This window comes from Embiotoca jacksoni, unplaced genomic scaffold (genome assembly GCF_022577435.1).
Source record: "Embiotoca jacksoni isolate LCO1_2020_lvr unplaced genomic scaffold, fEmbJac1.0.p SCAF_48, whole genome shotgun sequence".
NCBI lineage: Eukaryota > Metazoa > Chordata > Actinopteri > Embiotocidae > Embiotoca > Embiotoca jacksoni.
This window is the reverse complement of record NW_027185401.1, coordinates 2,162,459-2,186,696: the sequence shown is the minus strand read 5'-3', so window position 1 is coordinate 2,186,696 and position 24,238 is coordinate 2,162,459. Positions and strand designations below refer to the sequence as shown.

The 24,238-nt window shown below is 41.5% G+C and overlaps 3 protein-coding genes across 3 annotated transcripts; 1 reads left to right on the top strand and 2 right to left on the bottom strand.

Annotated features, from left to right (window-relative positions):
- Nucleotides 1-175: 175 nt before the first annotated feature.
- Nucleotides 176-3,191, bottom strand: LOC138210705 (hepatitis A virus cellular receptor 1-like). Its single transcript, XM_069169995.1, has 2 exons — nt 3,175-3,191; nt 176-932 (listed from the first exon to the last, which is right to left on the bottom strand). The coding sequence occupies exons 1-2, from the start codon at nt 3,189-3,191 to the stop codon at nt 176-178; spliced, it is 774 nt and encodes a 257-aa protein (XP_069026096.1).
- Nucleotides 3,192-6,432: 3,241 nt separating this feature from the next.
- Nucleotides 6,433-12,380, top strand: LOC138210704 (uncharacterized). Its single transcript, XM_069169994.1, has 2 exons — nt 6,433-6,927; nt 9,445-12,380. The coding sequence occupies exons 1-2, from the start codon at nt 6,828-6,830 to the stop codon at nt 12,378-12,380; spliced, it is 3,036 nt and encodes a 1,011-aa protein (XP_069026095.1). The 5' UTR covers nt 6,433-6,827.
- A 2,935-nt stretch (nt 12,381-15,315) lies between these two features.
- Nucleotides 15,316-23,557, bottom strand: LOC138210852 (uncharacterized). Its single transcript, XM_069170191.1, has 4 exons — nt 23,484-23,557; nt 22,991-23,110; nt 22,729-22,830; nt 15,316-20,291 (listed from the first exon to the last, which is right to left on the bottom strand). The coding sequence occupies exons 3-4, from the start codon at nt 22,820-22,822 to the stop codon at nt 16,693-16,695; spliced, it is 3,693 nt and encodes a 1,230-aa protein (XP_069026292.1). The 5' UTR covers nt 22,823-22,830; nt 22,991-23,110; nt 23,484-23,557; the 3' UTR covers nt 15,316-16,692.
- Nucleotides 23,558-24,238: the final 681 nt, after the last annotated feature.

Here is a 24,238-nt window from a genome sequence, read left to right as displayed (position 1 = left end):
AATCTTTGGCAAAGATGTGGAAGAAAACATCAGAGTTCTGGTGACATTTGCTGATGGACAGCGTCCCCCAGTTCTAGAGGCGATCAGGGCTTCAGATGTCCCATGTCCTAAAACCGATGACGGTCTGCCAGTTTACTTCAAATTCAATAATTCAGCGTTGTTTGCACACAACAAATTATCTGGGGCTGACAACACTGGTGACGATCATGATGATGATGATGGCGATGGCAGGGGCGATAGCGGTGGTGGCGGTGATGGCAGTGGAAATGGTGGTAGCAAGAGCGCCGACGAGGGCAGTTGTGCTCGTGGAGGCACTGGGAGTGGCATTGGCGATAGCAGTGGTATTAGCAGTGGTGATAACGATGGCGATAGCAGTGGCAAAAGGAGTGCAGATGGCAATGGTGATGGCGATAATTGTGGTGATGGCAATGTCGATGGCGATAATGGTGGTGATGGCAGTGGTATTAGCAGTGGTGATAACAGTGGGGATGGCAGTGGCGATAGCAGTGGCAAAAGGAGTGCTGATGGCAATGGTGATGGCAATAATTGTGGTGATGGCAATGGTGATGGCGATAATGGTGGTGATGGCGGTGGTATTAGCAGTGGTGATAACAATGGGGATGGCAGTGGCAAAAGGAGTGCAGATGGCAATGGTAATGGCGATAATTGTGGTGATGGCAATGTCGATGGCGATAATGGTGGTGATGGCAGTGGTATTAGCAGTGGTGATAACAGTGGGGATGGCAGTGGCGATAGCAGTGGCAAAAGGAGTGCTGATGGCAATGGTGATGGCAATAATTGTGGTGATGGCAATGGTGATGGCGATAATGGTGGTGATGGCGGTGGTATTAGCAGTGGTGATAACAATGGGGATGGCAGTGGCAAAAGGAGTGCTGATGGAAATAGTGATGCTGATAATGGTGGTGATTGCACTGGTGATAGCGATGATATTAGCAGTGGGGATAGCGATGGGGATGGCGATGGCGGTGGCGATAAGATTGGTGGTGGCAGTAGCGGTGGTGGTGGCCAGGCCAACCAGTTATCTGTGGACTTTAAGACAGGTAAGCATGATGATGAGGATGTAAAATTTGATCAGATCTTTTGGAACATGGGGAGAAAAAGCATCAAGGAGTTTTTTGCTGCTCTGAAAGACATGAACTCCAAGACCTTGAAACTATCACAGGACAAAGAAAGACTGCAGCTTCAGAATGATGTTGAAAATGCAGTAGAGCAGATTAAGTCTGAGTTAGCCAAGCTTGACGAGATAAAAGAGACAACTGAAAAACTAAATTGGCATGAGGCAGAGATCAACAGTAATCAGAAGTTTGAATTTGAAGTCACTGTTATGAGGCCTGAAAAGTGTACTACAGATGTCCTTTTCAACTGTCAGCAGTGTCATGTCACCTGTCCAACGTCCAATGATGCAGATCAAAGAGGCGGTGATGTGTTCGGATCAAACGGATGTTGTACTGGGTGCCCAGGAAAATGTCACTCTAGTGTACATTGTTGGCAAGACTACATGTGGGAGTATAAGGAAGTTACAGAAAAACAAACATGGGAAAAGTTGAAAGAAAAGTTGAAAGAAAATTGGTTTAAAAAAACCTTTAGGAAGACGATAACTGTTCAGGATTTAATTAAAAAACTGGAGGATGAATATAAGAGCACGCAGGATAGGGTAGTGAAACTGATGGAAAAATCTGTCGAGTCCCTGAACAAACTAAAAGAGATAGCAACAAAGCCAAAGCCTCTCTCTACTCTAGATCATTTTGACCTGATAATTAAAGGAGAGATGTCAGCGAAAAAACTGGGCTGGGAGAAACGAGTTCAGTTCCTAGAGACCACGAGAAAATCTGCAGAGGAAATGACCAAAGCAAACAACAGCTCTCCTTTGAAGTCCAAAGAGGAGGAGGGATTTCCTCGTCAAAGCAAAGACAAAACATCAAGACCACAACAAGACCTAAACCAGGATCAACCCGACAAAGTGGAGGTTCACGCTGACACAAAGAACGAAACAGAACACAAGAGGGTGGAATATGAATTACTTTGACAAAGAGAAGCTTACACATAAATTTGCATGTAAACAGAGATGTAAAACTGATATTTACTCTGTGGTGGCAAATGTGTTGAAATTTAGTGCTGGAAACATCCAACACCATTACGACCTTTGTCATAAACAAATTAACATGCATTAGCATACACACACACACATATATACATATATATATATATATATATATATATATATATATATATATATACACACGTATGTATCACGCCTTAACTATAAACTGGATGATAATTTTTTTTTTTCCATAAATGTTTAAATGCAGTTATACTTTACTTAGTTCACATGGTTCCCATGTTTTTTTACTCTAGGTTGTCAGCTTCCTATTTTTTTTAAATTTTATTTGATCAACTGTTAAGTTTATTTTCTTGAATCAGTTTAATAACTCCTGTTCGTAATGTTAACGTAAAAGTATTTTATTTTCATGTGAGGTCCCTGCTCATTAAACGAGTTATATTTGAAAACGCAGGCATCTAATTTTTCCCCCTTTTCAGAATGTTTTAACATAAGAAATGCTGTGAAGAACAAAGCATTAAGACAGCTGCTGATTTCATGGAATCCTGAATGTCAATAAGTTTAAATAAATACTGTGTGCAAAAAGTTTTTTTTTTATCCTTTGCAAGTCACAAAAGATGAGGCGGAAAGTTTTTCTCCTTTGTTAGTATTCCTGAACTTTGATCTTCCTTTGTTACTCTTTGTAGTTATCCGTCAGTAGTATTAATAGACGTTTGTCCTGTTCTGTGCGACCGGTGGTAAACTAATTAAAGATGATAAGAATTTGTCCTCAGTTGTTCCTGTGCGGCTTTCTTTGAATTCTGCATTCATTTTCTCTTCCACCACTTTTAACCTCAGTCATTTCACTGCTTATGTAGGTCATTAAACAAATCATAAAACTGATAAAGAACAAATATACGATGCCGAGTTTATCATTCATAAGAGATAAGCTGTTTTTTTAGGACAAAGTTTTATTGGTTAAGGTTTAATTCCCACTTTTACAGTTTCACGTTCATTTTGTCCAGTAGTGCTGACACCGCTTTTCAAAGAATTCAAATATTTGTTCAAACATCGGAAAAAGTTAAAGATTTAAATTAATTAAAACCAAACTTTACCAGAAGCAGACATTCATGTTTCTAGGGTGAATCATGACAACCCTCACAACCACTCTAGCTGGGTGATCTGTGGCAAATGTGTTGAAAACTAGATCAAAATTGACTGCTATAAAAAAAAAAAATAGTATAAAACTTTGTTCAGTTGAAAAGTTAAAAGAAATGGTTATACCGCCACCATGTGATCATTTGATGTGTGACACAGTTCAGTAAAAGACCAGACTTAACTGCGCGACAAAGACAAAGATAGAAAGTTCAAAAACTTTGGGCTAAAATTGGGCTGAGAGGAAAGGTGAGAGACAAAGTCTGCAGGAAGGTGTAGGCTGGCAACAGATTGGCAAAAATCAAATAGACGAGACAAAAGAAGCAGGCAAATAAGCAAAGTCCAAATTCATGCAGGGATGGTTTGAAATCAGGTGAGTGGAAAGGTTGAAAATATTGGTGTCACATCAGGGCAGGTAGGAGTGGCGAGATTAAAATGACCCTATAAATGATTGTAAATGACATTGTAAAAGTGGAAAGATTGCCATGTGTACATGGACTTTGTTAAGGCGTGTTGCAAAACCTGAAAGGGAAAATTATAATCAATTATATGACCTGGTCAACATTTTAATAATCCTCTAACCCAGGGGTATTCAACTAAAATTTAAAGAGGTCCAGTTGGAGAAAATTTCTTGAAGCAAAGGTCCGGAAGATCATAATGTCTAACTATTTAGTGTGATATATATTTAAGTAGCCTAGTAGTTGTATCAACATCTGCATGTAATCAATATCTGACCGTCAAATCAAATGAATTCAGTACAATTCAAAACCTTTTTGACAATATTTATTGTCACGTAACATAGAACTGAACATATATGTATGACTGCAGATATGTATAATGTTCTCATTAACTAAATAAAAGTTGGGCTGCATTTCAAAATAAGAGAAAATAAATAAAATGTGAAAATTGTGCATGTTCAAATAAAGTGCTTCACTTCAGAAAAATAAAATAAAGGGAGGAAAAGCTTGAATTTCCTCTTTTCTGTTTCACATCTTGATTCAACAGTCTCAACCAATTTTACAGATAATAAATCTCAACACATTTTAACAATTGAACAGTTTTAGAGTATCACTTTCTTCCCCTCTTATATTCCACTCCCCCACTTTTTTGCTCAGTGAGAGAATTGAGCTCTGGCTCGTCCTGCCCGGATTTTAAACCTGGGCTTGAATGGAGTCAGAGCTGTTCTCATCCACATGTGGAGGAGCTCATTGGTGAGCCTGGAACCATATTTAGTTTTGATTATGTTCATTGTGGAGAAAGCTGCCTCGCAGTTGTACGTGGAGCCAAACATGGTCCAGATGTATCGGGCTACTTTCCTCAGACCTGGGAAAGCTGTCTCGGGGAGGAGCCAGAAAGTGGACGGGTCAGTTCTTGCAAACTGCTCTTTCAGGCCCACATCTGCTTGGAGATCAACCAATTGCATCTGGAGAGGCCCAGCAGTTACCCATTTAAAGTGCTGTGTGACTTCCTTTGAGAACCCGCTGACATCTGTGATGAGAAATGGATTTCTGAAGGAACATGGTGAGCTGCTGTCCAAAGCTGAAGCTGTCAAAACGGTTGCTGAGGTTTACAATCAGCTTATCAATGAAGTAAAAAAAAAAAGAAGACACGTCTCTGTCCCTGAGCCTGTCCCTGCACTGCTGGGAAGTGTCCACAGTCTCCCTGCAGGTCTTCCTTGAACACCTCAAGTTTCCTCTGAAAGGAGCGGACAGCTGTCATCAGTTCACAAATTGAATTGTCCTTGAACTGTAACCTCAAATTCAATTCATTCAGATGTGAAGTGATATCAACCAAAAAGGCCACATTATCCATCTGTTTCTCATTTTCTAAAAAGAGAGAAAACTGTGTTGCCTTCTGACTTCTTAGCTCTGCCAAAAAAGATGCTACTTCCCTCCTGATGGACCAAAAGCGCGCCAACACCCTGCCTTTGCTGAGCCATCTCACATTGTTGTGCAGCAAAAGATCACCAGCATTGGCATCAACTTCTCTGAGGAATTCCCTGAGCATGGTGCCTCATGCACGGCTTCATCTAGCTGGGTTAGCATGTCCTGAGTTAATATTTCACCTCTCTTTGTGGCAGATGATGCTAACGTGGGTATTTGCTTTTTTTTTAAAATTTTAAATTATTTTTTTTTTTTATCACAGCTCTTGTTTTTGTTTTCCCTCAAGCAGTGTTTCAGCTGCTGCAGTCATGCGTTCCTAATTTTTCTCTCCCTTCCTCCAGCACAGTTTCTCTCCCTTTGTTTTCTCTACATGTATCGCTATCTTTCTTTTTCTTTCTACCGTCTTTTCATGTGTAACTAGCCTCTAACTCTCTCATCGGTCTGCACTGTAGAGTTGCAATATCTACCGCCTGTTAGTGATTTATGCTCTAACCCTAATCCATCCCCGGTGCCTTTGTGCAGCTTCACAGAGCTCCTGTGTTTCTGCAGACTCTCAGACTGCTTTCACTTTCAGAATGATACGTCATTCGACAGGCATTTACAGGAAATCAGCCTGTTTCCTCTCTGTACCGCCTTCTGTTACTGGATAACAACCAGGCGAAGTTTGTCCCCTCAGAAGGATTATAAATAAAGGAACCGTTGAACCGCCTCAGAGAGTCCCACGCCTTTCTACGGTAAGTACACCGATTCTGTTTTGTGTTTGGTTTCAGATAAGTGGGCATATATGGGTTTATTTTGGGGGTGATGCATGTATTTCCTCATAACTGACTGATAGAATAAGCAATAGTTAGTCAATGATGGATTTTGCAGTTGTGTTCTCATGGTTTTAGGTAAAAGTATACCATCAGCATTTTGAGTGCACAAAATATATAATCGCAGTCTCGCCAAACAAAGAGTCACCGTACTACCGACATCTTTTGCCACAAATGTAATGATAGGTTTCTTGCTCTCAACAGAATCTGTTTCCTGCTGCTGTTATAACTCAAGTGAGACTGTGAACCAGCTTTCAGTCTCTTTTGTTGTGTCTTCACTCTACTGAAACCTGCACGAAATGGACTGAAAACAAACGTGTCAACAGGTATTGTTTTCTTAGGAATTTTTCCTTTAAAGGGAAATAATACTTATGTTATGTTAACAGTTTGTAATAATAATTGTATTACTATTAAACTTTTCAAGCAGGCAACATGAGTACGTATCAGTGAAACAGCTTTAAAAGACATAAAACTGAGAAAAAGTCCCATAAAAATATCTGACTATCAGAAGTGTTAATCTAAAAACATGCATTTAAAGGTCTGATGTCAAAGCACACACATAGTCTGAATACTGCATGGAAGACTGATAGAAAGCTGAGGTCCCAGTACTGCAAAAGGTCAAAACCTGTACTACAAGTATTTCTTCGCTTTTGTCTCTAACAAAACTGTTACGTGAATGTATTAGCAAACTATTAATTGAACCAACACAGTAAACTGATTGCAGGAAAACTACACAGGGAGCATTAAAGTGAGTCAGGATGGTCGGACAGAAAGATTATAAAAAAAAATTAAAAAACATCTGTAAACTACTGGTTTGGCCATCACAGACAATTAGCACAAAAAAAAAAAAAATAGGTTGGAAGAAGAGTTAGAGATGTGAACTAACAAGTTTTCATTTGGTCCCCTGCAGACTGAGCGATGGACTCTAAATCTGGAGGTACTTTGGAGGTGGCGGCGCTCGGCCGGCCTTTCGGCCTGGGGATGCTGTACGACTGCCGCAGAGACTTACTCATTCCTGGTAAGAATTCACATTTCACATATAAAGATGTTTGATGAATCCCGTGTTTCCCCTCGGCGGACAGCCTTGGCAGGGCGGGATGGGTCGTCACCAGTCTTTTACAGTCGTGTAATGAGTGTGGCTTAACAACTCGAGTAACGTTCACCTTCACCTGAACAGAATTTTCGACCATTTTTGCATTTCGCCCCAAATAAAAAACAATGTAGTGCAGTTTTCAACACATTTGCCACAGATCACCCAGGGTGGGGCCAGGGTAGACCCTCCTCCACCACCCCTCATGAAACACAGATATTACAAATTTTAAAGCCGTACCCCTTATTACTCTTATTCTGAATGGCCCCTACCCAGTAAAGGACAGTACAAAACAAGGGGTCGGGCAGAGGGATGGGAATTGAGCCTAAGTGGCTAAACTGCCTGCTAACTTTTCCATCAGTGGGCTCTAAAGTCCCAGTGCCTCCTGTGTGGTGAGCTCAAGCACAAAAGCTATCTATACCTATGTAAGATGTTGTGGAAAATAATAAAAACATCCAATGTCATGGGTCATCGGATGTTAAGGCAAGCCGCTGGCTGCACCTTCAATGCAGACTATTCGGCCTAGAGGGTTGCCCAGAGCAACAGGTTGCTTTAGGTGTGACTTTTAAGGCATACCTTTTTCGGAAGATTAGCCTGCTCGCTAGCCACGCAGATACAGTGCATCCAAAAATGAGATCATGAGTTCTGACTATATATATCAGCCCTTAATAAGTCAACAGTCTCCAGGTGTGTGCCTGCCAGTTGCCGAGGACGAGGGTGGACCTTTCACATGTAGAAAAAAACCTGAGAGTGCTGACTTAGCTAAAAGTCACACAAAATACCAATGAAACTGCACTTCTCATTGCCTTAGACAACTGACTGGTAAATATACTTGTCCTGGAAGACCTTGTTGCTGCATTTGACACCACGGATCACAACAATTTATTACAAAGACTCGAACATGCCAAGATTTATAGGAACTGAACTAGGTTGGTTCAAATCATATCTATCAGATAGATTTCAATTTGTTAATGCCAACGATTACTCTTCCTAGCACACAAACGTTAGTCATGGAGTTCCACAGGGTTCACTGCTAGGCCCGATATTTTTCACGTAGGCCAGGGGTCTTCAGCGTTTTTCAGGCTAAAGACCCCCAAACTGATAGAGAGATGGAGCAGGGACCCCTACTATATATAGTGTATAAAATTGTGTTTTATATTAAACTGGGCCTAGGCCCATGTATAAAAATACCTCGTTATTGCGCATTCAATACTAAGCTATTCAAATAATACACAGGTTCATTTATTCATGTTTTTATTTTAAACATGTGCAAGGTACAGTGAGTAGGGTGGCCGTACCACTGCCGTTTATAAACATACCTTGTCAACTGATACCAATGCCAATATCAACATTGTCTGTCAATTGCATGATAATCATCCATACAAGCTATGGACGGAAATTTATGTTTTTATTTTAAAGCTGGGGACTGAATAGGCTCTCGGTCAATCAAGGGGAACCTGACAGCCAGTATGTAACATGCGGCCTTGTGATTGGCACAGCAGCGATAGGGGCGGGTCCTCCTCTTTGTGTGCAGGAGGCTTGGAGGGACATGTCCAGGCTGGTCTCCATTTTGAAAGACTCCCCTCAATACAAGGCAGTGTCATCTGCTATCAGCACAGTGAACTTGTCTCTTGTCAACAGTGCAGTTTCAGACACTCTTGGCTTTTATTGCTACTCTTAAAACAAGAAAGGTGTTTGGCCTGACCATGACTTGACAATAAAAGTGCTTAATGTAACCAAGACAAAGTAATGACGCCAAACGGCAACCAGCGGTAATGCCACCCGTTGGTTTGTGAACGGCCGTCGTGAAGCCTCGAGTTCGGAATTTGGCGGGCGCCATCTTGCTAGTTTGAAGCAGTTTGGAGCCAGAAATTACCATATTTGGGCGTGCCGAGGGGGAGCGAGTCAGGGATCTGACTCGATCTGTTTGGAAACCCGGCGATACTACGTCCTGCTCACCGATAGCCGCAATCTGACTGCATCACAGGCCTGTCAACCAAACAGACACGCCCACAAAAAGACAGCTTTTTGAGGCTTATTATGTAACTAACGACAGGATTATTTTCAGATTGACCTCCAAAAAACTAATAAGAAGGACTGACTTTAGCACGAAAAACCAAGATAACTCATGGAGACATTTTACTGACTGATCATTTTATGAGACTAGGTTAATGGGAGTCTTTGGAGCTAGAGGCTTTTTGGAGCCAATCTCTACTGGCACTCTCTGGTATCGCAGCTTCAGGCACTTCCGCATTGGCCTGATTTTTCAGAGCCGGAAGCTACATCCACCTTTATAAATAGTCTATGCATGAGGCTAGTGGGCTCCAGGGCTGGACAACATCACCTGGGGTTAACATGAATTCTCTATGAACATCTGTATGTCTTGTTGGATGTAAAAAAAAAAAAAAAAAAAAAAATTAACTTCTTCTACTTCTTCTTCTGCAGGTGTGACACTGTGGGACCGCAAAGACCTGATGAAAAATATAGGAGAAAGATCGCATTCCTATAGTGATTTTGACATCATTGCATCTGAATCAATTGAAGAGAAATCTTCAGCGCTAAATGTTGATGCATCACTTAAGGCAAGTTTCATGGGCGGGATAGTTAAGGTGGACGGATCTGCCAAATACCTGAATGACAGTAAAACATCCAGAAATCAGGCCAGAGTAACTCTGAAGTACAAGGTGACCACAAAGGTACGGGAGCTGTCCATGAATCATCTTGGAAGAGGCAATGTGAGGCATTCAGATGTGTTTGATAAAGGCTTGGCAACACATGTAGTCACTGCTATTGTTTTTGGGGCACAAGCCTTCTTCGTGTTTGACCGTGAGGTGTCTGAGAAGGAAGATCATCAACACGTTCAGGGAAAATTAAAGGTGGCGATCGAGAACATTCCCACTTGTAAAATTGTTGGTAAAGCTTCCCTGACAATTGAAAACAAGGACAAAACACGTGATGATAAATTTTCCTGCAGATTCTATGGAGACTTTTGCCTTGAGAAACCTCCGACAACGTTTGAGGATGCCATACGGGTCTACCAAAGCCTTCCGAGCTTACTGGGACCCAACAGAGAAAAGGTTGTACCAATGAAAGTCTGGCTGTTGCCTCTGGCGAGTTTAGATTCTTCTGCAGCTAAACTCGTCCGACAGATAAGTGTAGAATTAGTTCAAGACTGTCAGCGTGTCCTGGAGGACTTCAATGAGATAGACATGAGCTGCAATGATGCAATGACAATGACCGCTGCAAAGCAGTTCCCACAGATTGTCAAAAAGCTTAAAGATTTTAAAGAAATGTGCTCTGAGTTCAAGCTGAAATTCCAACAAAGTTTGGCCAAGAAACTTCCATCAATCCGGGGAGGAGGAGAAGAGGAGTCTGAGCTTGCAGAGATGCTGGGGAAGATACGTTCTTCACCTTTCAACAGTGGAAACCTGAATGAGTGGATGGACTGCAAAGTGAGAGAAATCTACACCTTAATGTGTTTCACCAAAATGATGAAAAATACTAAAATGATCACATCTAAAAATCCTCTGTACAAGGAACCGTTCTCTGCAGATTATGTTGTGTGTTTTGTTTTCACCTCACTGGGAAGGGCTGAACCGTACCTCTCAACTTTATCAGACTACTTAAAAGGAACAACCAAACCAGATGACCCTCAAGATCCACACACTGATTATGTAGAGAAGGAACCATGGTACGCCTCAGCAGATATAGCAGAGACGAAGAAAAGAGCAGAGCTCTTCAGTGATTTTGCAGAGGCCAACGAAGGGAAGAACATTAAGTTCCTGACAGTGGGTTTAACAAATGAGATACGAAAAGGTTCAACCATCTACCTTTACAAAGATGGCCGCTCCGTCAGTGAGAACTTTGAGCCGCCTTCAAAACCTGAAACTGCGACAGTGGGTGAAATAAACCACAACAGTGTAACACTGAAGATTTCTCCTCCCAGATTTGGAGAAGAGAACGTCACCTCCTACTCTGTTGAGTATTGTGTCAGTGGAGAGAAAGTATGGCAACAAAAGACAGAATCAAAAGCTGAAGAAGTCACGGTGAGCGATCTGAGGCCGAACACAGAGTATAAGTTCAGATGCAGAGCAGTGACCTCAGCAGGTGTCGGACCAGCCAATGAGGTCAGTGATTCCATTAAGACCTTACCTTGCTGCCCTCCTGGAGAACCTCAAGTTGAAGCACTCTCATGCGAGATATTAGTTAGCTGGGAAAAACCTGCTGAGCTTGGACAGGATGTCCAGATTTCAAGCTACATCTTGGAGTACGCAAAAACAGGCACTGAGGTGAAAGAAGAACTCAAGTGGAAACAAATAAAGCCAAGTGATGAAAAGGCAACCATTGTAGATCTTGAGCCAGAGACAAAGTATGCAGTCAGGGTCAGATGTGATTGTGGTGAAGCTGGAAAAGGCAAAGAAAGCAACACAGTTTATGTCACTACAACAAAGTTCACAGATCTTAAACAATCCCTCAGACTTGAAAGTGAACCGTTAATTTCTGAATCTCCATCAGTTTACAAACTGCCTCTGAATGAGGAAGAAATTAAAATAAATGGCTGCCGGAGATTTAACTTTGGCAAAGAAAGTGACAAGGTGAATCGTACAATCGTTCTTCTTGGAGCAACCGGATCAGGAAAGTTTACTCTCATCAATGGGATGATCAACTACCTTGTTGGTGTTGAGTGGAAGGACAAGTTTAGGTATAAAATAATTACTGCAGATCAGCCAAAATCAGAAGGTCACAGGCAGATCTCTGAAATCACCGTGTACAAAATTAATCACCAGAAGGGTTTTAAAATGGACTATTCACTGACCATCGTTGACATTCCAGGCTTTAGAGATACCACAGACATAAAAAGAGACAAACTGATCACAGAGCAGCTACGTGACCTCTTCTCTGCTCAGGATGGCATCAAGGAAGTTGATGCTGTGTGTTTTGTAGCGCCGGCTGCTTCAACAGAACTCACAGCAAGACAGAAATATGTGTTTGATTCAGTGCTCCCAATCTTTGGCAAAGATGTGGTAGGAACCTTCAGAGTTCTGGTGACATTTGCTGATGGACAGCGTCCCCCAGTTCTAGAGGCGATCAGTGCTTCAGGTGTCCCACATCCTAAAACAGCTGATAAGCTGCCAGTTTACTTCAAATTCAATAATTCAGCGTTGTTTGCACACAACAAATCATCTGTGGCTGACGATCATGATGATGATGATGGCAGTGGCAATAGCGGTGGTGATGGTGGTGGCGATGGCGGTGGCGGTGGTGATGGTGGTGGCGATGGCGGTGGCGGTGGTGATGGTGGGGGCGGGGGTGATGGTGATGGTGATGGCGGTGGTCATGGCGGTGGTGATGGCAGGGGCGATGGCGGGGGGCGGTGGTGATGGCAGGGGCGATGGCGGGGGCGGTGGTGATGGCGGGGGCGATGGCGGGGGCGATGGCGGGGGCGGTGGTGGGGGCGGTGGCGTTAAGAATAAAGATGATGGTGATGAGAGTGATGATGAGGTTGATGTGGATGATGAAAATCTTGATCAGATGTTTTGGAGCATGGGCACAAAAAACATGAAGGATTTTTTTGCTGCTCTGGGTGTCATGGAAAGCAACAGGTTGATAAATTCAAAGGAAGTCCTCAGAAAAAGACTGGAGCTTGAAAAGTCAGTCGAAAACCTGCAGGAACAGATTAAACTTGGACTTGCCGAACTTTATGAGATAAAAGAGATAACTCAAAAATTAGGAGACTGTAAGGAAGAGATCATCAGCAATGAGAACTTTGAGTTTGAAGTCACTGTTATGAAGCCTCATAAAGAGCATATTCCAGCCAATGGAGATGTCCTTATCAACTGTCAGCAGTGTCATGTCACCTGTTCAACATCTGATGCTACAGATCAAACCGACTGTGCTGCAGTGGGATCATATAGATTCTGTACTAGCTGCCCAGGAAAATGTCACCATAGTGTGCATTTTTTGCAAAAGTACAAGTGGGAGTATAAGGAAGTTACAGAAAAGCAAACATTGAAAGGGTTGGAAGAAAAGTATCTAAGAGCTGGGGAGGACACAACTGTTCAGGCACTAATTAAAAAACTGGAGGCTGGACATGATGACTGTCAGAAGAAGGTGAAGGAACAAATGAAGACATCTGCCAAGGAGCTGGATAGACTGAAAGAGAATGCACTGAAGCCAAACACTCTCTCCGCTAAAATGTACATTGACCTGCTTATTGAAGGAGAGAAATCGAAGGCCAAACCCGGATGGGAGACACGATCCGAGATCCTGAAAGACATGAATGGAGAAGGCTTCTTTTCCTCAATATTAACAAAAATCTGGAGTCTTTTTGAAAAGTCGGAGAAGGTCTGTGTAACTACTGAAACACAGACACCTCCTCATTCGCAGCCATGCGTTTTAAAACAAAAGTAGCACCTGCATTTGTAAGGCCGAGATTTTGTGGATGATGAGGTGTGTTGTCATAGCACCGGTCCTATATCAGCCACGAACATATTTTTTTGTGTAGTTTCCCTCCTTCATTTTTTTTTAAAACAAGTCGTGAGAGAAAATCGTGATCTAAAATCTGAGCAAAAAAAAAAAAAAAAAAACATTTGGGATTCTCAAGTTTTTCCAGAATCGTGCAGCCATACTGGATAGTGAATCTGATTGCTCTTGCTCATGCTCACGAAGAGGCGGCCCGTTGACGCTACTTCAGGTGTGCGCACTGAAAGGATGTGTGATTCCGCTGACTAAGCATCCTCGTCAACCGTTGTCAGGTTTTAGGGGTAAATCTGGCCTCTTCACTGTCTCGTCATACGGAGGCTTGAGTTGTTCACGTATTGCCCTGCCCTCGACTCGTGCTCCGGGATGATTTTTCTCCTTGACTGACCGTTTCTGCTGATTGATAATTACCCTGGAGAAATCTGTTTGTTTGCAAAACTTTACGTTGTTGACAATAAAATACTCAAACTAAATTGTTTGTGTTCTTTGATTGAACCCTTGTCTCTCTTCTTGATCTGTGGTTGGTGCCAGCTCACTCTTCTCGTGAACCAGTTTAGCCTGCTGCGGTCACATCGTCACAAACTAGATATTTGAAAGCAAACGGTTACATTTATTCTGACGCATAAAGCTATAACTAAATCTGGCTACTAAACTTCGATAATCTTATGGCACCCACCGAATTGCTTCAGTACTATCGAGTAAATTACTTGTTATTTGATACCAAATTTTGCGACCAACGCTACAGCCACCCCAAACGTGTTTTCATTTTAAAACGGTTAACTTTTGCTCTGTTTACGCAGGATTATACAACAAGTAGTTCCGACCCAGCGATCTGATTGGTCAACTGTACATTTGGAACTGGCTCAAATCTCCATAAAGTTTCACACCCTGCTCATCGCCAGAAATATGACTCCGCCTTCTCAATCGGAATAAATCATTGGAATTGAATTTCATATAATATGCAGCATAATGTTGTTTTTACTTGTTATAGGCCTACTAATTGTGACCTATTTGTCAAAATCGTGTCTCTTTTCATCCATTTTTGTCCCTCCGTAACACCACAGAAAGTCGTGCACTTTGAGCGGCGGTGAGCTTGACCGGCAATGTTTTACATGACACGGTGCTGAAATCTTAAAAATACATGACTCCACTGAAATCTTCTTTCAGCGGATATCTTACTTACAACTTAGAAATCTTTTTTGTCGCTAGGGTCATTGCTAAGGGTTGGACTAATTCCTGGAGTGGTAAACATTGCATACATTACATTCGCTTCTACACGGGAGGGTGGGCTTTAAAGCATTTAAACCTTAAATGTCAGCCATTTAAGAAACGCACGTAAATTGTAGCACCTAGTATTAGCACCCATATCAGACATTTAGGGTAAATCTGTTAACTGTAGCTACTGAAAACACTCTCCCCCTCTAAACCGCATGAAAACTAAAAATGTGTACTTTCTCCTGGACTGGATTTTATAAAACTGGTGTGTAAAAAAGTATTGTTCAGGAACTGGTATTGAAGTCAAGGTAAGGGTATTGAAAATTATGAAGGAATTGTTGATTCATAACACAAATTTTGTTTTAATTGTGTGTTCTTAATATTACAAATAGATAATCTTGCATATCATCTCCTGCAGTAATACACACTTATTTCTACCCATGTTGTCTTTATTCGTGATAGCAGTGTGACTGCAGATGAAAATGTCTACTGGTTAAGGATAACCATCGGCTGGATATTCACCATTAATTTGATGCGTTACAATATTTATGCAGACTTGCACATACTAACAACTATCAGGCTTGGAAGAACCAAACAATAAAACACAAAGAACTCTTGAACTCTGGACTCACTCTTTATTCAAAAAGCAGTTTTATAACTTCAGATTGCAGAAAAGTAAAGTACAAATCTGAAAAGCGAAGGGAGTTGGATTCAGAAAACAAAAACATCTTCTTAACTTTAGTTTTTAAACCCATCATGGTACTTTGCCTCAACAGCTCAACATTCTTAATTGTTTAATGATCAAAATAAGAAAGTCCCAACAGTCTCTTATTGGTCTTCGATTAACACCACAATTGTGTTGTCGTTACATCTTTGGCCACTAGATGGAGCACAAAGGTTTGCATGAAACCTAAAGTTAACCTTGTTTACAGAGATAAAAACACGTGCCTGTCTTCAGGCCTGGAGGCTCTTTGATTAGACAGTCGCTACCTTTCACTCCAAATCACTGTTAAAAAGAACTTGTGCAAAAATGTCTCGCTGACATGACATAATGACCGCAGGAACAGGGTTGTTACTTTCTCAACATAATACAATAATCTCTGATTGAATATGAACACACATTTTGGTTATGAAAATAATATGGTTGAACAAAATGAACACTTCTAGAGTATAAAAACTGAATATATAGAAAAAGACAACTGCTTTCAACACGATATTTTGCAAAAAATTTTCCATTTGTTCTTTAAACACCACACAGCTCTTTTGTCTTAGAATAATCGTTATATTTTACATATTTTAGGGTAAATATCCTGTTTGCATTTATAATTCAAAACTTTTGCATTGTTTTGTGTTGCATATTCTGTTATACAAGACATCAAGACAAATTATTGATGGCAATCTTCTTTGTATCTGAAAGCTCGTCTCAAACTTGGGATTTTACGAGAACAGTTTACACCAGTTAAACTTATGAAAACTCTCCTGGCCAAAACTTTAGGAGTGTTTAAATTATATCACAAGCTACAGTTAGAGCAGAACTGAGGAACAAAATCTGTATGCTACAAATGCAAGGATTACTTTTGTTTGAATAATGTTTACACGTGGAGAAATTTGTGTCTTTGAGGATTTATATAGACCTTTTCTTCACAGTTTGCAAAACTACTTAGGAAAAGAATGAAAAATTGGCCACAAAAAATTTCGGAAAATACCGTAACTTTTTTGTGCACCTTGGTGTGATACACGTGTCCACCGGATTTCGTGAATTTAGGTAAATGTGGCCGCCGGGGCATCTCTGTAGGGGGCGCTCTCGAGCCGTTTGGCCGCGCCCACTCGAATACGAAATTTTTCGCCGGGAGACAAATGTGTATCCACTTTCATGAGTTTTAGAATATGATAAAGCCTCCAAAAAGGCAAATCATTTTACGTAAGAAGAAGAAGAAGAAGAAGAAGATTTTTACGAAATACAATTCGGCTTTCGTACCGATGCTCGGTGCTCGGGCCCTACTGAATGACGCAAATTCTAAACCCCCTCATGCCACTCAGGAACTGAACTCGTTCCATCCAGCCTGGTTTGGCCTCTGATTCCTCTCCCTCAATAAGCAGGTCAAAGTACATTGAAAGATTGAGAGGATTTGACTTCAGTGATATCTCTCCAAGTTTGGTCAGATACTCTGCTGACTCCCTCATCAGTTCCTCCACCTCATTCTGCAAATGACGCTTTTTAACTTCCAGTTTTTCATTCAGTACATCGACAGGAACAATTGTTTTCTCCCTTGAGACTCCGACATACTTTTCTTTCAGCTCCTTCACTGCTCGTTTTTCTGTAACTTCCTCATACTCCCACGTGTACTTTTGCAAGAAATGCACACTATGGTGACATTTTCCTGGGCAGCTAGTACAGAATCCATATGATCCCTCTGCAGCACAGTCGGTTTGATCTGTAGCATCAGATGTTGAACAGGTGACATGACACCGCTGACAGTTGATAAGAAAATCTGCAGTTGCTGAAGTATGCTCTTTATAAGGCTTCATGACAGTGACTTCAAACTCAAAGTTATTATTTTTGTTTATCTCTACCTCATACCTTCTGAGTCTTTCGGTTATCTCTTTTATCTCATAAAGTTCGGCAAGTCCAAGTTTAATCTTCTCCTGCAGGTTTTCGACTGAGTTTTCAAGCTTCAGTCTTTCTCTGAGGACTTCCTTTGTCATTGTCAAGCTGTTGGTGTCCATGACACCCAGAGCAGCAAAAAACCTCTTCATGCTTTTTGTACCCATGCTCCAAAACATTTGATTAAGGTTTTCATCATCCTCATCATCATCATCACACTGATCACCATCATCACCAGTGTTGTGAGCCACAGATGATTTGTTGTATGCAAACAACGCTGAATCATTGAATTTGAAGTAAACTGGCAGACCGTCATCGGTTTTAGGACGTAGGACATCTGAAGCACTGATCGCCTCTAGAACTGGGGGACGCTGTCCATCAGCAAATGTCACCAGAACTCTGATGTTTTCTGCCACATCTTTGCCAAAGATTGGGAGCACTGAATCAAACACATATTTCTGTCTTGCTGTGAGTTCTGTTGAAGCAGCCGGCGCTACAAAACACACTGCATCAACTTCCTTGATACCATCCTGAGCAGAGAAGAGGTCACGTAGCTGCTCTGTGACCAGTTTGTCTCTTTTTATGTCTGTTGTGTCTCCAAATCCTGGAATGTCAACGATGGTCAGTGAGTAGTCTATTTTAAAACCCTCCTGGTGGTTGATTTTGTACACGGTGACTTCAGACGTCTGGCTGTGATCTTCTGATTGCAAATGAACTTCGTTGATCAATTTAAATCGGAAATCGTCTTTCCACTCAACACCAACAAGGTAGTTGATCATCACATTGATGAGAGTGGACTTTCCTGATCCGGTCGCTCCAAGAAGAACGATTGTACGATTCTTCCCGTCACGTTCTTCACCAAAGTTAAACCTCCGGCAGCCATTTATTTTAATTTCTTCTTCTTTCAGAGGCAGTTTGTAAACTGATGGGGATCCAGAATTTATCTTTTCACTTCCACGTCTGAGGGATTCTGCGAGACGTCTAAATGTTTTTGTGCCGACATAAACTGTGTTGCTTTCTTTGCTTGTTCCAGCTTCACCACAATCACATCTGACCCTGACTGCATACTTTGTCTCTGACTGAAGTCCTGAAATGATTTCCTTTTCACCACTTGACTTTTTTTGTTTCCACTTGAGTTCTTCTTTCACCTCAGTGCCTGTTTTTGCGTACTCCAAGATGTATCTTGAAATCTGGACATCCTGTCCGAGCTCAGCAGGTTTTTTCCAGCTAACTGATATCTCGCATGAGTTTGCTTCAACTTGAGGTTCTCCAGGAGGGCAGCAAGGTAAGGTCTTAATGGAATCACTGACTTCATTGGCTGGTCCGACACCTGCTGAGGTCACTGCTCTGCATCTGAACTTATACTCTGTGTTCGGCCTCAGATTGCTCACCGTGACTTCTTCAGCTTTTGATTCTGTCTTTTGTTGCCGTCCATCCTCTCCAATGACACAATACTCAACAGAGTAGGAGGTGACGTTCTCTTTTCCAAATCTGGGAGGAGAAATCTTCAGTGTCACGCTGTTGTGGTTTATTTCACCCACTGTCACAGTTTCAGGTTTTGAAGGCGGCTCAAAGTTCTCACTGACGGAGCGGCCGTCTTTGTAAAGGTAGATGGTTGAACCTTTTTGTGTCTCATTTGTTAAACCCACTGTCAGGAACTTAATGTTCTTGTTCTCTTTGTTGGCCTCTTCAAAATCATTGAAGAGCTTTGTTTTCTTCTTCATCTCTGCTATTTCTGCTGAGGCATACCATGTTTCCTTCTCTACATAATCAGTGTGTGGATCTTGAGGGTCATCTGGTTTGGTTGTTCCTTTTAAGTAGTCTGATAAAGTTGAGAGGTACGGTTCAGCCCTTCCCAGTGAGGTGAAAACAAAACACACAAGATGATCTGGACTCAGAAGTTCTTTGAACAGCTTCTGAGATGGGATGATTGCAGTGTTTTTAATCATGTTGATCAAATATTCTAAAGTGTCGATTTCATTGTCCTTGCAGTCCATCCACTCATTCAGGTTTCCACTGTTGAAAGGTGAAGAACGTATCTTCCCCAGGATCTCTGCAAGCTCAGACTCCTCTTCTCCTCCTCCCCGGATTGATGGAAGTTTATTTGCCAAACTTTGTTGGAATTTCAGCTTGAACTGAGAGCAGTTTTTTTTAAAACCTTTAAGCTTTTCACCAATCTGTGTGAACTGCTTTGCAGTGGTGGTGTTCATTGCATCATTGCACCTCATGTCTATCTCATTGAAGTCCTCCAGGACACTCTGACATTCTTGAACTAATCCTACACTTATCTGTCGGACGAGTTTAGCTGCAGAAGAATCTAAACTTGTCAGAGGCAACAACCAGACTGTCATCGGTACGGCATTTTCTCCGTTGGGTCCCAGTAAGTTCGGAAGGCTTTGGCAGATATCTACTGCTTCCTGAAAGGATGTAGGAATTTTCTGAAGGCCAAAGTCTCCATAAAATCTGCAGGAGAATTTATGATCACATACTGTTTCCTTTTCTTCCATTTTAACAGAGCCTTTGCCCTCAATGGCAAGGGTGCGGATTTTATCGATCATCACTTCCAAGTTGCCCTGAATGTCTTGATGATCTTCCTTCTCAGACACCTCACGGTCAAACACAAAGAAGGCTTGTGCCCCGAAAACAATAGCAGTGACTACATGTGTTGCCAAGCCTTTATCAAACACATCTGAATGCCTCACATTGCCTCTTCCAAGATGATTCATGGACAGCTCCTTGAACGTTGTTTTCCTCTCATACTTCAGAGTTACTCTGGCTTGATTCTTGGAGGTTTTATTGTCATTCATGTATTTGGCAGATCCACCAACGTTAACCAGCCCACCCAAAAAACTTGCCTTGAGTGATGCATCAACATTAAGTGTTGACAATTTGTCTTCAATCGAGTCAGAAGCTACCATCTTAAAATCTACATGGCTCTGTGGTGTTTCTCCAATATCTTTCATCAGTTCATCGCGGTCCCACAGTGTCATTCCTGCAGAAGATATAAAAAACGAGTTCAGCTTCCAAAGCTCCACAAGGTGTTTTTATATCAAACAAGATAGATTGATGATCATAGAAAGCATATTCAATGTCAGAATCATTTTAAAATCTCAAATGTGTACACCAGTTAACTTCCCAAATGATCTGCTGTTGTTAGCATTATGATTACATAAACATTGCTTGGCTTGTTCAAGATCAGCTGAAGGACAGAATTCTTATCTTTTAAAGAATCTTGTTGCAGCATTTTGAGGTATTTGGTGACATGATAAAGAAGACTAGGTGATGTCACAATATCCAGGACTTCAATTTCCGTGTTCTCCAAAGGCAACTGGACTTGTTTGAGTTTTTTGAAGGAGTTTCATCTCTCTCCAAAAGACCTCTTCAGTTTTAACTGATTTGAGGCGAGTCTCGGGATTTTACCCTTTTGTGGGGTTGTTCACACCTTGATTCATTCAAGTCGCATCTGAGACCCACCCGACCACAGTGACGTCACCCATTGGTTTGTAAACTGAAGTTTTGTATTTCATTTGAGAAGTTGAATGGGAATCTACGAAGGCTGAGCCTTTTTGGACGCAAAACCTAGTGGCCTCCTTTGGCGTTGCAGTTAATGGTACTTCTGCAACGACCTAATATTTTTTACCGGGAAATTATGTCCACTTTCATAAACAATCTGTGTCCCGCCAGTCGAGTCGTTAGGGTCATATGAGTCATGGCCAAGCTTCCTTGGAAGGGATCCCAGGACTGCATTGTAAGTGGGTTGTCTAAAGCCACGCAAATGTTGATTGATTTATGATGACTTTTTAATTGGATTTTTGAAATGAAGGATACGTTGGATATAGATCAATAATTTTGCTAACATCCCTGGATACAGAGCAGGCTTTTCTAAGTCGAGGTTGTATTACTTGTCATTGTACCTGTGGTACATAGTATGATAATAAAGATAGACGGATCTGATCAAATATGGAAGCAGTAGCTGACGGTAAAACTTCCTTCAGCAGTTTTCTTGGGATGGGGCCTAAAAGACATGTTGATTGGTCAGATAAAGCAATTTTTGAAGTTTACTCAGAGAGATCAAGAGGAGGTCATAAATCTAAATCAGCTCTTACAGACATTGATAGATCTTTGGCAACTGTGGTTAAGGATGCGATTTCATTTTTACCTAATATTCACAATTTTGTCTGTAAAGAAGTTAGTGAAGTCATTACTAAGGAGAGCTAAAGGAAAACGAGACAGTTCGACAATCGTTCCTGGCTAAAAATAAATTGTTCTCAATTAGTGGAATGCCACTTCCTTTCCAGCTTTTATTGGGTCTGAACAGTTGGCTACAGTTCAGTACAGCTCGTCTGAATGGATATCCTTTTTAACGTTAGGAATGCTTCTTAAGCTTTCTGGGGACGGAGGTCTACGCCCAGTACGATGGAACAACTGGAAACGACTCCCTATGGAGGGTGCCCAGACACATCTATTCGGGGAGTGAAGTTGGGCTACGGTTCGCACCAGGCTATAAAATCTCATCACTTTGTCATTTTATCCTTTTATATTTGTCTGAAATGTTGTCGTAGTTAGCAGATTATGACCAGATATGGGCGCATCACCTGCGCGTGGTGAACAAAGGGGCCAATGAAAACAAAGAGCAAAGTAAAAGGAGGTTCCCTGACAAACATAACTAGAATGAGTTGTTGTTCCAGTTTGCCACAGCTGAGGTCGTTCGGACTGAATGTTTTCCATCAGATGCTTCAGAGCGTCACCGTAGAACTCGGTGTTGGCTGTCAGACCCTGGGGGACAAATTCAGTGCACGACCCTGCACCTGTCAAAGAAAAACCACTTGGCTCTCCTCCTGACTCGACGCACCCTTTTTGTCCAGGACAGTGACATTAGGCCCCGTTCTGAGACGTTAAGGTTATAGCTCCCCCCCTGCTTAGTTCACATCACGGTACTGGCTCTGTTCACACACAACAGGAGCAGTCTCTGAACTTTTAGATTGCCCTTCGTATGAATTTGTGAGGTCATCTTGACCTTTGACCATCAAAGTCTAGTTCATTCATTTCATCCTTGGGACCAAATGAATATTTATGCCATATTTGAAGAGGCGCCCTCAAGGCACTCCGAAGATATTGCTCTCACAAGAATGGGATGGACGGACGAATAGACATGTTTCCTTATGCAGTGTTTTCAAGCCAAATGTCGAGCAGTAATTTATATGTTTATTCAAATAAACCAAAGATAATATTGCTGCTGTGCAGAAGGAAATAGCTGCCAGTGAGTGATTACAAGAATACATTTTGAAAGGCATTGATTATTGGGATATAAGCTGAATCACTAACCAAGAACTGATCAAAGGTCAGAGGAGATAAAGATACTTAGATACTAACAGTTTGGTGAGGATGCATCAAAGATCTTGTAAGACGTGTAAAATGTGAATTCTTACCAGGGATGAGTAAATCTTTGCGGCAGTCGTACAGCATCCCGAGGCGGAAAGGCCGGCCGAGCGCCGCCACCTCCATCGGACCACCGACCTCCATCACTCAGTCTGAAGGGGCCAGAATGAAAAGTAGGTAAGTTCACGTCTCCTGTCATTTGTCCTGTCAAAAGCTCTATAATAATCAAATTATAATTACAAACTGTTAACACACATTTTTAATCATCCTGACGTTTTCCCTTTAAATGAGAAGTATCTAAAAAAACGGTACCTGTTTGTTTTCAGTCCACGTCATCCAGGTTGAAGTTGTTTCAGTGGAGAGAAGACCCAACAAAGAACAATTAAAGCCGTTTCCCAGTTAAAGTTGAGTTATAAACAGCAGCAGGAGATTCTGTTGAGAAAAACTTGTATTATATTTGTGGCAAATGTGGTCAAAAGTTGTGACTTTGTTTGGTTGGACCGTGATTATCTATATTCTGCACTCAGTCAAAATTCTAAACTGTCAGCAAATTTTAGCATTGATTCATTGACTAACTGTTTCTTACAGCTGAGTGCGTTTCAATAGAAAAAGATTAATATGACACAAACATAACTCCATGTTGTTAAACTCAGTCCTCAAATGTCGGATGTTTACAGAAGCAGCAGGGTTTGTCCATGCTGTGTGAATTACTGAGTAATTAATCAAATACAAAATAATGCATGCATCATCCCCATGCTAAGCCCATTCATGCACACTAACAACAAAACAGCAGCGGTGTACTTACAGTAGAAAGGTGTGGGACTCTCTGAGGCGGTTCTGCAGTTCCTTTATTTATATCCTCTCTGAGCGGACAAACTGACAGAAGGAGGTACAGAGAAGAAACGGGCTGATTTCCTGGAAATGCTTGTGGAATGTCAAGCTGCCACACGGTGGTGCCAACATGCTGACGTGAAGCCGGTATAATGGTTTCATTGATGCCTCGTAGTTTCGCTTACAAGCACGCCCAGAACGTATTGGGTCATAAACAACAGTATTTGATTGATATTCTTTGTTACATAACAGTTTATTATCATGTTTTTTTACTTTCAGCTTTTGCAACATTCTTTAATAAAGTCCATATATATGTGTGGTAATCTCTCCACATTTAAAATGTTGTTTATTATCATTTATAGGGCCAGTTTAATCTCATCACTCCTACTTGCCCTGATGCGACACCAATATTTTCAACCTTTCCACTCACCTGATTCCAAACAAACCCTCATGCACCAGTTACCCTGCATGAATTTGGACTTTTCCTATTTGCCTGCTTCTTTTGTATTGATAAGTTGATTTTTGCCCATCTGTCGCCAGCCTACACCTTCCTGCAGACTTTGTCTCTCACCTTTCTACTTCCATGATTTCACCCTGAATTGTTTCAACTTTCTATCTTTGTCTTAGCCGTGTCTTATGCTGTGTTTCCAAATAACATACTTCCCGTAGTACCGGTCATATACGACTCTATCGACTGTAATTTCAAAGTTCACAGCCGAGTCAATTACT